Source organism: Rhipicephalus sanguineus, chromosome 3, assembly GCF_013339695.2.
Source record: "Rhipicephalus sanguineus isolate Rsan-2018 chromosome 3, BIME_Rsan_1.4, whole genome shotgun sequence".
Lineage (NCBI taxonomy): Eukaryota > Metazoa > Arthropoda > Arachnida > Ixodida > Ixodidae > Rhipicephalus > Rhipicephalus sanguineus.
The window spans coordinates 177,079,499-177,096,917 of record NC_051178.1 but is presented as its reverse complement, the minus strand read 5'-3'; the positions used below and the strand labels follow the sequence as shown (position 1 = coordinate 177,096,917).

The window sequence follows — 17,419 nt, the reverse complement described above, 5'->3', positions numbered from 1 at the left end:
TTTGACATATGCAATCTTCTTTTCTGTGTGTTGGCTGTTAACTGTGATAGTTAGCTATGGGCCACAGCAATGGATTTAGCAGGGTGCATGATGGGTAATTAAAACACGCTCACCTGGTGGGAAGATGTCTTCGGTGAGGCGGGACCCAGCAAGCGGCACAATGGTGTTGCACGAAATGTTGTACTTCTTTCCTTCAATGGCCAGGGTGTTGCTCAGTCCAAGCAAGGCAAGCTTAGCTTGAAGAGTGAAGAGAAACAGAAAACAACGAATGTATTCAGAACACACACAAAGCCTCACACATTTATGGCTCTATTACCCTGACAGCAAGAAAAGTCCAGCCTTTAACAGCAATTTTTAACTTTGCCGACGAAGTGCTGAGAAAATTCTAAAAGAGTAGTCGTCTCCCTTAGTTTGCTGTGTAGTTGAAGTATCCCACTTCTGCCCACTGCCCACTTCTGACATTCAAAAGTTAGGGGGAAAGGCATGCCCTGCAAGCAACAGAAAGCAAACTCTCTTTCAGACAAAGAGGGAAAGACTTTGGCAATTTTTCTCATAAGAAGTACAGCATAAAAGGAATGGCACTTAACCTATCTGAAATTAGTACATGTATTATATGGCTTTTTAATGAGTTTGCTGCTTTGAGGCCTGAGAAAAATGATAATGACAACGCAAATAGAAAACAGAAGCGATATAAAAAATTATATCAAGGCAAAGTTACTCTTACACTGCAACACAACATTGCAGTGCTTCCAATTTGGTGCAGGTAATACCATCTACTAAATACATATTTTACCTTAAAAACGCCAGGCAGGACACAGTCCGACGCATCTACACACACATCTGCACACTAATGCTCGAACCACTACTTTTTCATGTTTATTATTTTTTTGAACTGCCATAAACTAGAACAGCTTTCCCGAGGAAATTGTTGCCACAACCTGCACATCTTTATTTTTGAAACAACTGACAGGACATCTAGAAACTATGTATAATAATGCTTACAGTACTGTACTAACAACATCTTATAATAACAAATTTATTGTGTCATATAAAGAACATTTTTTTTATTTGTCATTATTCATCATGTAACCACCCCACATGTAATACTCCCCCAAGGGATCTTTAAGACATTAAACTGAACTGAACAGCGTGTGCTATATACATACAGTGTTATGCACATTACATTAGCGCTATAACGTCTGCCGAATACGCTGATTACAGGTGTTCCTAAATGTCCTTGTCAAACACTGGGTACATTTTTTGACTGACATCGCAGCCTGTGAAACATCTGTCTCCTTAGTAATGACCTCTCAGCATGACCTTCAGATAGTAGCAAAAAACAGCAGGTATCTTCTCTACAAACGTATGGGTGCTACAGCCTATCAGTTTTCAAAGGCCGCTTCATCACAAATTTTTGCCAACAGGGGTTAAACATAAGCTTACCAGAACCGTAGTTTGCCTGGCCAAAATTTCCATAGATTCCGGCTCCTGAAGCTGTCATGATAACCCTAAAAATGTGTTTCAAGGATAAATATGTACCAATATTTACTCAGGCAATGAGTTCACAAGTGTTGCCTCAAGACAGCAGAAGAAAGGCACAAAAATGCACTGGTAAGAAATAAACAATGAAACGAAAATCTAGAGGCATGATGGAACAATGCGCATACTGCATTACGACCAGCTCTCATGTTTAATGCTTCTGTGTAAAACAAGTCGGTACATCATTCTTGCACACATCTGCAGCATGCACCGGGTTGCATGCATTGTCATTCTGCATGCTTATATAGTAAAGACTGAACAGTACTTAAGGGCATGTATGCTTCGAAGCACGGTAAAAGTAAAGTTTCAGTGCAGTATTTTTATACCAGCTCTAGAGAGCACATAAGAAGTGAAAGTGCAATTACTTTCCATAGCCTTGCTTCCTGAAGTATGGCCATGCCGCCTTCGTGACAAGGAAGGAACCCCTCAAGTGCACACGGTGAATCAGGTCTGCAAACCACGACATGTTATAATTACATAACTTATAGGAAACAAAGGTAACAAAAGTAAGCAAATATGATCAATATGACGTGTAGCTCACCAAATTCATCAGGAGTCATGTTGACAAAGGCCTTGTCCCGTAAAATGCCAGCATTGTTAATGAGGATATCTGAATGGAAAGATCACAATTCAGCATACGATCACACAGCTTTAACCTTCCAAAAAAGGAAATGTCAACAAACTTAAAAGGCTGCTGGCAATGGACAGAAATTGGCAGACAACACAAAATAGAATGATGGGACTCACCGACACGACCGAAGTTGTCGATAGCCGTCTTGATGATCTTCTCACCCTCTTCAACAGAATCTATAAAGGAGAGAGGGAAAAAAAAGAATAAATAATAACATATGCAAGATGTTCTCCCCTCCTTTCATTTTTTTTTTAGTTTTGGTAAAAAAAGATAGGCAGGAGCTTACTATAGTCAGCTACAGCCCGGCCTCCTTTTGCTTTAATCTCTTCAACAACTTTGTCAGCAGCAGAGCTGGACTTTCCTTCGCCACTACGAGATCCTCCCAAGTCATTAACTGCAAAAGTAAAAGAAACAAACATTTTCACATGTATGCCTCATAAAGTATTTACGAGGAGCTACAGAACTTAACAAAAGTGCATTATCAGGCAAACTAAATACAATCTATGCAGCTTGGCACCCACTTTTGCCTAATAACAGCCGAGAAACAGCCAAACATAAAGGAAGCAAATAAAATTAAATAGCAGATGACCAAAATAAACCCTGTTTATTATTTACTGCTATCTGACTGAGAGCTGAGGTACACCAACATAAAAGTAGCTGCAAAACTTACATGACTGCAATAAAAAAAAATCATTTAGTGATTTATGACAAATGTCTGTGTTGCAATTTTTTTCACATTATATGTATTGCATTGACAGTTCGCTAGCTCCTTCTTATCTTGCCTCTTTTTCATTCATGTTGTTTCCATGATGGAATGTAACACATGCCATATAGTATTGATAGGCTGTGGCGGAATGTATGGCTGTGTACTATGGACACGAAAACTAGTCATGGCAGCTATACAATCCTACAGTATTATGGCACTAAAGTACAAAAAGTGAATATGAGAGACAAAAGGACTGACAACTAAGGACCTCCTGGATATGTGGTGTAATACAATGCTGGCAAAGAGTTATACTTAAAGAAAGCTATGCATTGTTGAGCTAGATATTTCACATTCACGGCAATGAAGTCAAGACAATAAAACGGAAAAACAGTTTACTGGAGGCACCTGTGACACTGTATAATTTAAAGCCGTAAAACTAAGACAAAAAATGTGAAGGAAATGTAGACTCTCCAGGAAGTTCTTGTAACGATGTAATATGCAAAACATGTGCACACATTATGTGTCGGCTAAGATTTCGGATCTTGGTATGGGTGAAGTGCAAAAAGTATGTGTGTAGCCTCCACCTGCTGTAGAATATGGCAAGCAATTAAAGAGTAAGGTAATGGTCTACGAAAACTGATGTCTTTTTTAATTTACGGCACTTGAATTCGTAATACTTTAAATGAAAGCACTAATTTCAACAAAACACGCATGAACATGAACGATGCACTGTGGAAGCAGGGCCCACTGTTCATAGTATACTATAAACGACATCTCATACTATTATTATTACTTGTGTGGCAACCGAATTTCTTTTTTTTTTTCTAATTGTGATGTGGTTTGGGTCACACGTAATGCAGACTCCCTTCAGCTGGCATTATGTGCTGCAGAAAAACAGTGATGGTTCACTAGAGTCAAGAAGTACTTTTACCTACTATACTTCAACTTTGCTTGGTGTCAGTGTAGCTAATTTAGCCCACTGACAGGGAAAAGCTTTGTTCTCAACATTCTGAGCCTTAAAGCAAACTCCATGCATGAGTTGGCCTTAAACAAATGGCTGTTAGTTTCGGGATTACTGTAGTGGAAAAAAAAAGAAACAACAGAGAGGAAAGAAGAATGAAAAGGAGAGACTGAGTCGGCAAAGGAAGAAAAAGTGTGCTTCCTTTGAGACAATTGCACCAGAGCAAAGGGAAAGTAACAATTCTTTTGTTCTAGCTGGTTCCTCCTTAAGACATCCACGGGTGATGCAAAGCACGGCGTTAGAAAACAAGAGACAAAGAGAGGTGCTGCCTCGCACGGAGGGCAACCAAGGACATGCCCGTAAATGTTCAAGGAAGGTGGGAAAGGACTCACCAACGACAGACGCTCCTCTCTCAGCAAACAGGACTGCATATTCTCGGCCCAGACCTGCAAACAAGAACGTCCGCGAGCAGGGAAAACTGTTAATCACCACAAAATACAGATTTTGGAACAATACTCCTGCCTCTGTTATCTGCCGTCTTAAGGACCAGCTATGAGATTACCCGAATTGTAGAGCGCAAACAGTGGTTATGTCTGAGTTAAACAATGCATTTACAAATAGATGCGACCTTAAATTTGAGTGCAGGGCTACGCAGATGCTTAGTCATATTTTGATTTTGTTATACCTGAAGCTCATTTTAAACAATCTACCCTTCCTTTTTCCAGACTTCCGGTGGCAAATCATTCTTCCACTAAATGATATTTAGTTTCTTAATATATAAGGAAGTGAAACAGAGACAGCCACTGTACATCACGACACAGTGAGCTACAACAGAAGTACATATTTCAGCATTCCGAAATATAATACTGTAATGATGGTGCAACATTACTAGCACAGCCTGTAAATGTTCATCAAAGGGACATAAATCAAGGTTGGTCACAAAAATCATTTAGGTCCTCAAAGCAAGTAATCAAAATAACACAAGGCACTAAGAATGCTCTGTTCATGAGGAATTACAGGCGTGCATGATTTAGAAGTACAAGCTGTTTATTTTCTGTCCTTGCTTAAAATAAAGCAAACTGAAGAAAATCCCATACATTCCAGAATGCAGAAGCAAAAAATGCAATCTTAGAATGTTGATACCTCATGCTTAAAGGTACAAAATAGAAATGACTAATGATAGATGTAGTGCAAGCAAAATGTGTGTAATTGAAACGTAAGCAGCACAAAATGAAGGAACATGAAGAAGACACGACGCTGTATTTGTGCGTCTTATCTTCCCCATATTCTGTGTTTTTGTGCTATCTTTCTTCTTTAAGACTTTATTGTCGCGTTTAACCATGTGATGTTACTAGCTCACCAATATGTACTGTAATTGTCATGGCTGGTATTCTGGCCTTCCCGACATGAAATGCTGGCAGAACTGCAGCTAACTGGCAACACTGTCTATGCAAGTGTTATATCAAAGACTAAATTAGCAATGTGTTAGCCTCTCATGCACTTTTGCTACAAACACAGCTAGGATGCTGTTGAGTATTTATTAATCACAGTATTTCATTAAAATTGTACAAATTTTGTGAGTTACTATATTCAGCATGGCCGTACTTAATTTTCTCACTAAACACTAGTGTTTTCACATAATGTTCGAAACTTCATAAAGACCTAAATTAATGTTTCTGCTTGTAAGGAAAGTGAGACAGCATCACAAAAGAAGCGAGGATCTGCATTAAAGACACATCGTTACTGGGTAATTTCTGGAAACACTAGAATGAATTTGGCACATACAGTACATAATCCCCACACATTACAGCCAACCGTGAATCATAGGGATGTGTACGATGAGCAGGCACGAATTTTGCAATACAAAAGAGTGCAACATACACATCCATGAAAAGGCCAGCTCAAGGTTTAAAAAGTGCTGAAAGAGGAAGTCACTATGCCAAATGAATGGCTGCTTTGAAAGAACGCACAAGGTACGTGTGTTTATTTAATACTCCTGAAGACGTCCTGAAGGCACACATTTAAGTGCCAGAGGTTCCAAGAAAGAAGCGATGTTTGCTGTGCAAACAAGCGTTAGCTGTCCCTAAAGGAAAAGTGCAGACTGTCTGGCCTTATACATCTAAGAGGAAAAAGAGGTATTTCGTCCTTTTCGTACACAAGAACAAATGCTGAAGGAGAATTTACTCGCACGCAAATTATTCTCTATAAACTGAATTCAATAACACTACGTCTCGTGACCAAATTTACGTAATTAAAGAATCGATTTATAATTACGCATCTATTGCGAAACAAAAGTGAATCATATTACGCTACTGTTATGACATTCGGCCTTGAAAGTAAATGAGGCGTTCCGCGGTGCGGCACAATCGACGAGTTCGTTTCGGTGATGCACTTCGGGTCAAGCGAAGAAGCGACACGAATAGAAGTCCGCTGCTCTCCGGAGCGTACTCTAGGTCACCATTAAACAGGACAATGCCCCCCAGGCCACGCTCTCTCGAGCCTCGTAGCATTACGTGCGCATTCTTTCGCAGTTGCTCAAACCACCTTACAGACAAGAAATTCCTCTTTCCATCGACACTTCCTCAAAGTAACAAACGCTGCCAGAGCAAGAAGCAAGCAAGGATGTCACGCTCTTTTTGTATGTTTGTCTTATAAAAACACGGCGGGTCAACGCTGGAACTGCTACCGGCGACAAACGGGGAAAGGAACTACGAAAGTCTGAAGACACAATTTTATAATTTCTTCCATGTCGTCAGTCTAAACACAGAATCTGCGCAGCTAAACCGCATCAATGCGACCCTGCGAGGCAATTTATGCGCCCGATCGAGATACGAGGAAACTCTTGCGAAGGCCATGGCTCCTGACGCTGGCTATCACTTGTTTTGATTGGAATCAGCTGGTCAAATCGGGTGCTGGAGCTCGCGAAAGATCAGACGAACTTCTCGACAGCTCACCTCCGCCGGCGCCCGTGACGACCACGACTTTGCCATCAAACTTGAGCGCCATGACGACGTAGAGCGAGGTGCACAAGGAAGTGACAGGTCTCGGTCGAGTGCCGAAAGAGAACCTGTCTCACTCCGGCAAGGTACGCGGCCTCGGCTGCTTCCTCGGTGCAAGCAGACGCAAGTAAAAACAAGGCTGGTGCTTGAATGGCTGGTGCACGAGTACCTAGAGACCCTAGAAGTACCTAGTCGACTCCCTGATAACAAGGGCACGTGACACACTCCCATGACGTAATATTTGGCGCGTCATTTAAAGTTAGGTTTTGAACTGAGTTTCAACACAGGTCGACGGAGCAGCATTAACTTGCGTAAAATTTAAGATCATTACGGTTTCCGTGCAACGTTGCGCACGTACTGCCGTGGGTATACAGATTGGTTCTGGTGCTGCAAAAGCATTTCAGTGAATCGTTCCAGCAAAACGGCACGTTGGGCCAGTTGGTTGGGATTCATTTTTTTCACTCGGTTACAGCGCAACACACACGAGGACAGTAGAAGGAAAACGGACAACACGGAGCCGACTCACAACTGATATTTTATTGAAAAAGCGAAACATATATGTACTAAGTGCATTCAACTTGACATGCGCAGAACAAGAGATGCATCAAGGAAGCGTAGTAAAAAAAAATGAGATGATCAATCAATCACTTTTTCAATAAAATATCAGTTGCGAGTCAGCGTCGTGTTGTCCGTTTTCCTTCTACTGTCCTCGTGTGTGTTGCGCTGTAACCGAGTGAGAAAAAAAAAGTGAATCGTTCTGCTAAAAAAAAGGAAAAAGAAAAGAAAAGGAGAAAAAGAGCCAGGACGGGAGGGCCGCACGATTTGTGGTTCGACTATATTAATTGTTTGAATAACGGGATGAAATATTTGCTGTAAAAAAAAATAAGAAATGGCTTGTATATTTCGCTCTCAACCGGGGAATGTCTTTTTTTTTTCCTTTTTTAAAGCACAATTCCGTTTGCTTCGGCGATACTTTACTACAAAAGCACAATTCTATTTTTTTTAATGGCTTGCTAGACTACCAAGGCCTCCCATCATAAGACGGAAACAGCCATATGCTAAATCAAAGTTTGTTCATAATCATTACTCATAAAACGAGGCGATTATCGGTGAAGAAGAAAACTAGATTTCTAGACAGCAGTGGCGACACACCGATCACGCTTTAGGGTTTTCGGGCGCAGTGCGCGACAAAGCAAAGCGGAGCGCCAATGCATTTTGTGACATTTTGGGCCCGATAATCTCGGCAACTGGTGCTTAATTGTCTCTGCTGGTATGCTTATTAAGATAGGCATAGTTCGAGTTGTCACACCTGTGATAAAGTAATAAATTTATTAATTGTGCTTAATTATATAAATAGGGAGTCGATCAGTTATTGGCGTCTGCGGGAAAACACACATATATGCGCACAGTGTAACATAGTATGGTCTGTTTGCTTGGAGGAAGTCAATAATCACTGTATACATTAATTACAAAGCTGCATAGACAGAGTATGATATCTATCTAGCTATCTATCTATCTATCTATCTATCTATCTATCTCTATCTATCTATCTATCTATCTATCTTCTATCTATCTATCTATCTATCTATCTATCTATCTAGCTATCTATCTATCTATCTATCTATCTATCTATCTATCTATCTATCTATCTATCTATCTATCTATCTACTATCTATCTATCTATCTATCTATCTATCTATCTATCTATCTATCTATCTATCTATCTATCTATCTATCAGAAGGTAGCATGCATGAGATTGACAAGACATATAGGGAGAGTTGAAGCTTGGGCGGGTTGGTAAGGATCCACTTAGAAGGTATTAGCAGCGCATACACAATTACAAAACGGGACAGGGCACATCAAATGCACCAGCCATTTTGGCGACCATCGTAATCGTATTTAAAAAAATGTGCTTATTTGCTACGTTGGAAGCAGTGATTTCCTAGAATACTTCGGACGGGAAAATTTTTTTTGGTCACGTGGAAGCCTTCTGAATTTTGAAAAAAAATATGTCTTCCGAATGTTGCTCGTCAGAAAATTTATTTTGAGAACATCGTTTCTCGTGCCAATACAAAATGCGGTTTAATTATTAAGCGAGGATGTTTGTTTAACAAGTTTTAATCTCAATAAAATTATTGGAATTGTTCTGTCATATACTCCGCCAAACATTTTGCCAAAATGTGCTATAGGTTTATATTTCTAGCCCTGTAGTACTGAGCTGCATGTCTGAATGTCTGAGTATTCAATACTTACTCTACAGAAAATATATTTTGTGCTGAAAATATTTTTCGACCACTGAAGTTTGTAAATCACACAAAAAACTCACAAATTTGAGAAAATCTTCACTTTGGTCTACATTGAGATGCAGTTTACACCACGAGGTTTCCTAATTAAAATTAGCGTTATAGCTCAATCGAAAGCAAATAAGTAGTTCTTCTAATATGGCAAGTTGTATATTTCTTTTTTGTTTTAAGCAAGAAAAATATTTTTTTGCAGTTTGTCACTGAGGCAATTGTCCAAATGACGGAGAATTGTCCGAGGGGCTCGTTTTCTGCATTATACACAACGAATAAAACCGACAGACAATTCAGCCAAGGAAAGCATATGAGGCATTATTTGGTGGTTTCGTAGCTGTAACTTCGAATCACGCTTCCGGGCGCGAAGTTCGAAGGTTGTGGGTTCGGATCCCACCGACGGAAAGGGTGGTTCTTCGTCCACTTCAATTCCTTTCAATTTAAATGAGAATCATTACACAGTTAAGAAACCACACAATAATGTCACTCTTTCCTTCATTAATTGTCTGTCGGTTTCATTAGTCATTTTTCCATATGGCAGTTTCACCACGCGGCACTTGCGTGCCGTGATGCTGTGGACCACCGCGTGTCTTTTCCAGTACAACGTGACAAGCTGACGGATGGTACTGTGATCGCACAGAGAAAACGAGGGGTTCAGAGCTACAGTGTGCAGCAGATCTTACCTGTCATTGAATTCTGCTCACTGCGGGTAGTCATACAGAAATTTAAGTGGACACACGCTGAACAAAGGTATCTGTGGTAGTCATTTCTAGGGAGAATTACATCTTTCAAATAACTTTTGCTACAGAAAACTGTCTACTAGCTCAGCAAGTGATGACTGCCATCGGACCTATTATGCAGAGACATGTAATAGCGTGAAGCGCAAGTGCCTCAGTGGTTAACTACAAAAATGATTTTCTTACTTAAAACTGAAAATGTAATGATACAACTTGGCATATAAGAGCTACTTATTTGATTTCGATTGAGCTATAAAGCTAATTTTTAATTAGGGAACCACATGGTGTAAACTGTCTCAATGTGGACCACAATAACTATTTTTCTCAAATTTGTGAAATTTTTGTAAGATTTACAAACTTAAGTGATTGACAAATATTTTCAGCACAAAACAAATCATCCGCAGATTAAGTACTGATTACACAAACATTACAGGGGCAAAAATGCAAACTTACATTTTGACAAACTTTTTCGTGGTGTACTGACAGAAATATTCCAAGAATTTTATTGAGCTTCGAACATGTTAAACAAATGTCCTTGTTTAATATGAAAACCAAATTTAGTATTCACACGAGAAACGATCTTCTCAGAATAAATTTTCTCACGAACAACACTCGACATTTCGCAAAATTCAGAAGGCTCCCACGTGACCAATTTTTTTTTCTGTCTTAAATATACTAGCAAATCACTGTTCCTAATTCAGTAAATACATTTTTTGTAAAATACATTTGACATGGTCGTAAACATGGCTGGGACATTTGGTGTGAAATGACCCAGCGACAAACAGCCCCTTTACATCTGCTTGCCTTAGGTGTTCCGTTTCCTAATCCTGTATGCGCTGTTAATACCTTCTATGGAGAAAATTAGGGGTGTGCGAATATTCGCCGAATATTACATTCGAAATATTCGTATTCGATTCGAAAATCGTGTATTCGAAAAGTTTCGAATATTCGATAACTTCGAATATTCGAAAAATTCGAATATGTGATTCGATTATCCTGCATAAAATAACTCGTGTTCCACATTTCTGCTGCGTTCGTATCGCTAAAAACGTTGCCGAGAGGAGCGATAAACATCGTAAGTACACGGAGGCACGATATCTGCCTGCGACGAGCGCCCCAATACGTATGATTTATTGCTGGTGCATCTCCGACGTGCAGCGCTGTTGGCGATCATGTAACCATACATTTTCAATATTATGCGGCCGTAACGTGCCGCACTACCACTCGTTCACTATGCGGGACCACTTCTGAAGAAAGACAGTGACCCACGTGACTGGTGGCGGACTGTAGGCACCTTCAGATACCCCAGTCTGGCAAAGCTTTGCCCCATGTAACTCCCTATACCAGACACTTCTGTTCCAAGCGAGCGTGCCTTTTCAGTGGCAGGGGGGGGGGGGGTGTCTCTGTTAGAAGGGAGCACCTACTGCCTGATCATGTGGAGCAACTCATATTTCTTCATGATAACAGTCATTACTTTCATTATGCCGTGATATTTGCTTGTGTTGTGATGTGCATTGTGCTAGCCTGGACATTGTGTTCTGGAGATAGCAGTGTATGTTGTGTTGGAAGTCAGGCTGTTAATGTTTTTTTTAATAGCTACATGTTAAATAAAATATTGTTACTGTGGAGGCATTTTTCCTTTGATATTCGATATTCGATTCGATATTCGAAGGTGGATATTCGTATTCGATTCGTATTCGAAAAATTTGATATCCGCACACCCCTAGAGAAAAGCAAACATGGCATGACAATAACTTTATTAGACGCGAAACAGCTTTTGCTCGGGGCTGTGTCCGGCGGTGGTGGACGTGGTGGCGTCCGCGCTCCACTGCGCATGCGCCTACTCTCTCTCCCACTCTCCTCCTTTACGCAGGTGTTCGGTCGCCTTCTCTCCTCTCCCCCGCGCTAGGCGCTGAGCCATGCTTCCAATTAAGGCCCGACCACACGTACGCATTTCAGCGCGTCAACGCGTGACTTTTTGACGCGGCGCGCGTTGACGCGCTGCAACGCGTACGTGTGTTCGGGCCTTTCGGGTTGCAGAAGTTGCGCCTTTTCCTTTCCTCAACCTCTCCTCCTCCTCCCCCGCGCTGCAGCCGCGGCGCAGCCAAATACAACCTGTAACTACTGTAACCCACTCTCTCCTCTCCCTCCCCCATTTCATGTGTATATAAGCGCGTGCGCTTATATACACATGAAACGCCAAGCACGTGCGAGCGTGGCAACGCAAGCGTGGGCACGCGCCGCACTGCCAAATCGTCAGAATCACGGTGTAAGAAAAACAGGTTTCTTACGGTCAGAATAAACCTTCAGACACGCGTCACGGCTTCCGAGGTTGTGTGAGCGAATCTTTGAGGCTCTTATGTGTCTCCATGTGCCTTCATGTTTAGATTACAGAGGACATTAGCGCCATGCTTTTTTAAATGCGAAGCATTTCTTAGCGAACTTCTGCGACTTTGAGCGTATCTATCTATCTATCTATCTATCTATCTATCTATCTAGCCGCCTACGACTTTGTGCTCTCCTGGTCGCTTGGTTAATCGAATGTACACCAAAGTTGGTATGGTGTAACATGACTGTATGACGAACATAAATGACAAGTCATAACATGAAAATCATGGCACGCATGTCATGTACAGCATGACTTACGTGCCACGCTCATGGGGCGCTGGCGGTCGTTTCGCTAGCTTGATCTACCCCGAAATTGGTACTGCGCGGCGTGACTGTGTGACGAACATAAATAACACGAGTTAACACGAAAATCATGACACGCATGTCATGTACAGCATGACTTACGTGCCACACTCATGGGGCGCTGGTGGTCGTTTCGCTAGCTTGATCTACCCCGAAATTGGTATTGCGCGTCATGACTGTGTGACGAACATAAAAACACGAGTTAACATGAATATCATGACACACATGTCATGTACAGCATGACTTACGTGCCACGCTCATAGGGCGCTGGCGGTCGTTTCGCTAGCTTGATCTACCCCGAAATTGGTATTGCGCGTCATGACTGTGTGACGAACATAAAAACACGAGTTAACATGAATATCATAACACGCATGTCATGTACAGCATGACTTACGTGCCACGCTCATGGGGCGTTGGTGGTCGTTTCGCTAGCTTGATCTACCCCGAAATTGGTATTGCGCGACGTGACTTTGTGAGGAACATAAATAACACGAGTTAACACGAAAATCATGACACGCATGTCATGTACAGCATGACTTACGTGCCACGCTCATGGGGCGCTGGCGGCCGTTTCGCTAGCTTGATCTACCCCGAAAATGGTATTGCGCGTCATGACTGTGTGACGAACATAAAAACACGAGTTAACATGAATATCATGACACACATGTCATGTACAGCATGACTTACGTGCCACGCTCATGGGGCGCTGGCGGTCGTTTCGCTAGCTTGATCTACCCCGAAATTGGTATTGCGCGTCATGACTGTGTGACGAACATAAAAACACGAGTTAACATGAATATCATGACACACATGTCATGTACAGCATGACTTACGTGCCACGCTCATGGGGCGCTGGCGGTCGTTTCGCTAGCTTGATCTACCCCGAAATTGGTATTGCGCGTCATGACTGTGTGACGAACATAAAAACACGAGTTAACATGAATATCATGACACACATGTCATGTACAGCACTACTTACGTGCCACACTCATGGGGCGCTGGTGGTCGTTTCGCTAGCTTGATCTACCCCGAAATTGGTATTGCGCGTCATGACTGTGTGACGAACATAAAAACACGAGTTAACATGAATATCATGACACACATGTCATGTACAGCATGACTTACGTGCCACGCTCATGGGGCGCTGGCGGTCGTTTCGCTAGCTTGATCTACCCCGAAAATGGTATTGCGCGTCATGACTGTGTGACGAACATAAAAACACGAGTTAACATGAATATCATGACACACATGTCATGTACAGCATGACTTACGTGCCACGCTCATGGTGCGCTGGCGGCCGTTTCGCTAGCTTGATCTACCCCGAAAATGGTATTGCGCGACGTGACTGTGTGACGAACATAAAAACACGAGTTAACATGACAATCATGACACGCATGTCATGTACAGCATGACACGTGCCACGCTCACGGTGCGCTGGCGGCCGTTTCGCTAGCTTGATCTACCCCGAAGTTGGTATTGCGCGACGTTACTGTGTGACGAACATAAATAATAGGAGTTCACATGAAAACCATGACACGCATTTTGCTAAACGACATATAAGACGATGTATGCAGCTCTTTGCTGGCTGCTTCGCATTACATCGATTCCCACAATGCGTGGGATCTGCCGGCTTTTTTTTCTAGCGCGTCGACGTGGGCTGCTGTCGTTGTTACTGTGTTTACACGTGCCTGCCTCGTACATCAGACATCCCATGAAAGGTGCACGAGGACCGAAAGAAGGCGAGGACGGTCTTGGCGAAAGAGCCAGGCCTCACAACGTCAACATGCGCGGCCGTTGAGGTCGCACTTGTGCGGTCACGGCCATAAATCTCCCAAAAAAGCATCCCCAACACCTCCGCGATAACAGAATCATAACACAGGACCGTGGTTCTGTAATTTTGTGGCCTTGATCCATTGCGTCAAAGCACTTCTTTTGTTGCTTTCGCTGCAGTACCCCATTGTTGTGCAAAAAAGCATACTAAAATTTGGAAGGGGCTACTGCTGTCGCGGGTCACAACGCACCTTGTTCATTAATTAAATATGCGCGTACGAGCCGTATATTTACGAGTGCTGGTATGATTGCCGACATCTAAAAACTTAACTAACAATCACTGAGGGTTCTTCCTGACGTTGCTGCGGCCCTGAAAAACAATAAATGAAAATGTACGCCAGCTTTCTTTCGTAGCATGCTAATTTTCCATGCTTTCTGGTGATACGAATTTCGGATGATACGAATACTTTTGGTGGTCCCCTGAGATTCGTATCACCGAGGTTTCATGTATGTCGTACAGGTACTGGCGGGTGAAGCAGCCGTCGTACAATGCGAGCCTGCCATCTTGCTCCGCACCGAGACACACTGTATGCTTCCTGAAGACGCACAAGTGCGCAAGCTCCTCGGTGCAGAACCTGCTTATGCGCTACGGTGAGCGGCACCAGCTGACGTTCGCGCTACCACGGAGGGGTGTCTACTTAGGGCACTTGGCCCTTCTCAGCCGGACAGTGGCGGTGGGTACTCCCCCATTCGACATGCTGGTGCACCACACGCGTTTCCAGGAGGACGAGGCGCGGGCCCTACTGAAGTCGGACCCCGTCTTCGTGACCATCGTGCGAGAACCTGCAGCGCTCTTCGAGTCACTGTACTCCTACTACGACCTCGAGGTAGGCGCAGTACGCTAGTTGTGGTCACACGCGTGCAGCATCTTACTCGTGGGCAGACGTATACCCGCGAGGAATCAGTCGATAACGAACAAGGCAAACTTGCGCGCATTGTGCTTTGGCTGGCGCTATCGCACCGCGTGTGCGTTCTGTGTGCCAGGCATGACCGGCAGATGATAAGCAAATACGGTGCGATAGCACCAGCCAGCGCAAGATTCTAGCGCTGGCTACGGTGACGCCGGCTGAAAGCACAGAGTCGACTCGCCACAGTCAAGGCATGTCGGAGTTCCACTGGGCCGAAAGCCACGCTTTCCGCTGTTCTCGTTTCTTTCCATTGTCATAGTACACTTGGGAGACGGATGATATCGATTTGCCAGTATCGCTTTTGGACCTACATGCATACACCGTCTTCCGCGTTTGCCAATCGTATCAGAAGGTGACGGGGAAGTGCTGTCCGTGTCATGGCACTTGAATCGGGGCTTCCACTAAAACCGAGACGATCACCTTGCGCAGGAAGGTCAACGAGAATAACGTTCAAATTTGGGTATGCCTAATGTACTGCAGCACGCGGATAACGTATGACATTCCACTGAGTTGCGACCTATAAACGTAGGACATACAAGCTACTGCATCATTAAGGGCGCCTCGCAGCGATGGAAACGGAACGCCTGCAGGTCTTACCAATGCACCTTAAATAATAAGCTTACGTGAACGCCTTATTGCTTATATCACAGTCGTAAGTGCGCAGAAACCAACATTAATGAACGTTATGCTATTTCTGTCGGATAATACTTGCACTGCATTGGCAGAGAGAAAAATTAAACCTTTTCATTTTTCTTTGCAAAAACAGAACCGACTTAAGGTCAGTCTGGAGGATCTGCGGAATGCCACAGAAAACTCGTCATTAGCCCAGCAGTTGAGACTTATTCTACCTGGCCCAAAACGAACTCAGCATGGCTTGAACCAGATGAGCTACGGCCTGGGCTTTGACCTCGAACAGGCGCACAACGAGAGCGCCGTGCGAGACTTCATCGCGCGGTTGGACGCCGTCTTCGACTTGGTTATGGTGGCCGAGCGCATGAACGAGTCCCTGGTTCTGCTGCGTCACTTGCTTTGTTGGGAGTTGGATGACGTCATTGTGTTCAAGCTTAATGCGCGACAGGTCAGTGGCGTGCTTTTCGACTGTGGAGGAAATATTTTGCAAGCTGAGACTTTCGGCGCGCGATGTTATTATTTTGCTGTGAAATACAGCTGGAAGCCCGCACTCAGAGAAAAAGGTATGTGTTACTCTTTTCAGTGAGTGCTGAACTTCCACGCGTTTGACTCTCTGTAAAGAGTCTCGATAACTCTCTTTCGTGTCCCGCGACTATCCGACGAGAATATAATGATCACGACGGAGCACTTCACATGTGTTTTTAAAGAGTGTCATATAAGTGGCAAGTCAGCTAGACTCACGAAAAATGTCAAAGGGCTCTCTCTTTTTTTTTTTTTTAGCGTGCGATTGAAGCGATTCTCTCCGCTGGTTTATCCAACAAATGCATGATGTAGGTGGCATCGCCGAATGCTATACGGCCCGTGAGAAATTCATCCTCTCAAGGTATTGCTTTCTGGACCGGTCGATGGCATGAAGCCGTGCTCACGATGAATAACTTTCGAGGATATTTCACTTTCAAATAATGTCCATCGATTTGATGTAACAAACTGCCGTGCATTACCATACTAGTCTAGTATTACGTTGCTGGTATTACGACGCATAGTGGCGCGAAGACTGAGGAATCGGAGGAGCAGGTGGCCTTCCCTAGCATGTCTGCAACCTCTAACTCACCGCCCTCCTCCACTTGCCTCCGCTAACCTATGCTATACCCTCCCTCATCACTTCCCTCTTCCTCGCCCTCACATGATTGCTACTCACCTTGACTTTCCTTTCCCACTCCTTGCTATACTATACTATACGTGGCTATGCTATGCTTTACCCTTCCCCTCCTTTTCCTCTCCTCTTTTTCCTTCTCATCATCAGTTCCCGTTCCCGCCCCCTTGTTATACTTATTACACAAGGCTATGCTACGCTTTACCCTTTCCACTCCTCCTTTCTCGCCTCCCCATCCTCATTCCCTTTCCACCCCTTCAATATACTACACTATACATGACTATGCTGTACCCTCTCCCCTCCTGCTTCCCATCCTCCTCACCCTCACGTCCCTTTCCC

At 43.4% G+C, this 17,419-nt stretch overlaps 2 protein-coding genes across 2 annotated transcripts in view; one reads left to right on the top strand and one right to left on the bottom strand.

Annotated features, from left to right (window-relative positions):
- LOC119387719 (peroxisomal multifunctional enzyme type 2) overlaps positions 1-7,003 on the bottom strand; it is a 38,162-nt gene extending 31,159 nt beyond the window's left edge. Inside the window, exons 1-8 of the mRNA XM_037655197.2 lie at positions 6,792-7,003; positions 4,230-4,283; positions 2,457-2,564; positions 2,287-2,346; positions 2,081-2,149; positions 1,905-1,989; positions 1,444-1,508; positions 114-236 (exon numbers count right to left, since the gene is read on the bottom strand). Coding sequence (XP_037511125.1) covers positions 114-236; positions 1,444-1,508; positions 1,905-1,989; positions 2,081-2,149; positions 2,287-2,346; positions 2,457-2,564; positions 4,230-4,283; positions 6,792-6,843 — 616 coding nt within the window. The 5' untranslated portion in view covers positions 6,844-7,003. The remainder of the gene's footprint in view (positions 1-113; positions 237-1,443; positions 1,509-1,904; positions 1,990-2,080; positions 2,150-2,286; positions 2,347-2,456; positions 2,565-4,229; positions 4,284-6,791) is intronic.
- Positions 7,004-14,838: 7,835 nt separating this feature from the next.
- Positions 14,839-17,419, top strand: part of LOC119386126 (galactose-3-O-sulfotransferase 3-like) — a 5,347-nt gene continuing 2,766 nt past the window's right edge. The window contains exons 1-2 of the mRNA XM_037653470.1: positions 14,839-15,216; positions 16,064-16,375. Coding sequence (XP_037509398.1) covers positions 14,839-15,216; positions 16,064-16,375 — 690 coding nt within the window. The remainder of the gene's footprint in view (positions 15,217-16,063; positions 16,376-17,419) is intronic.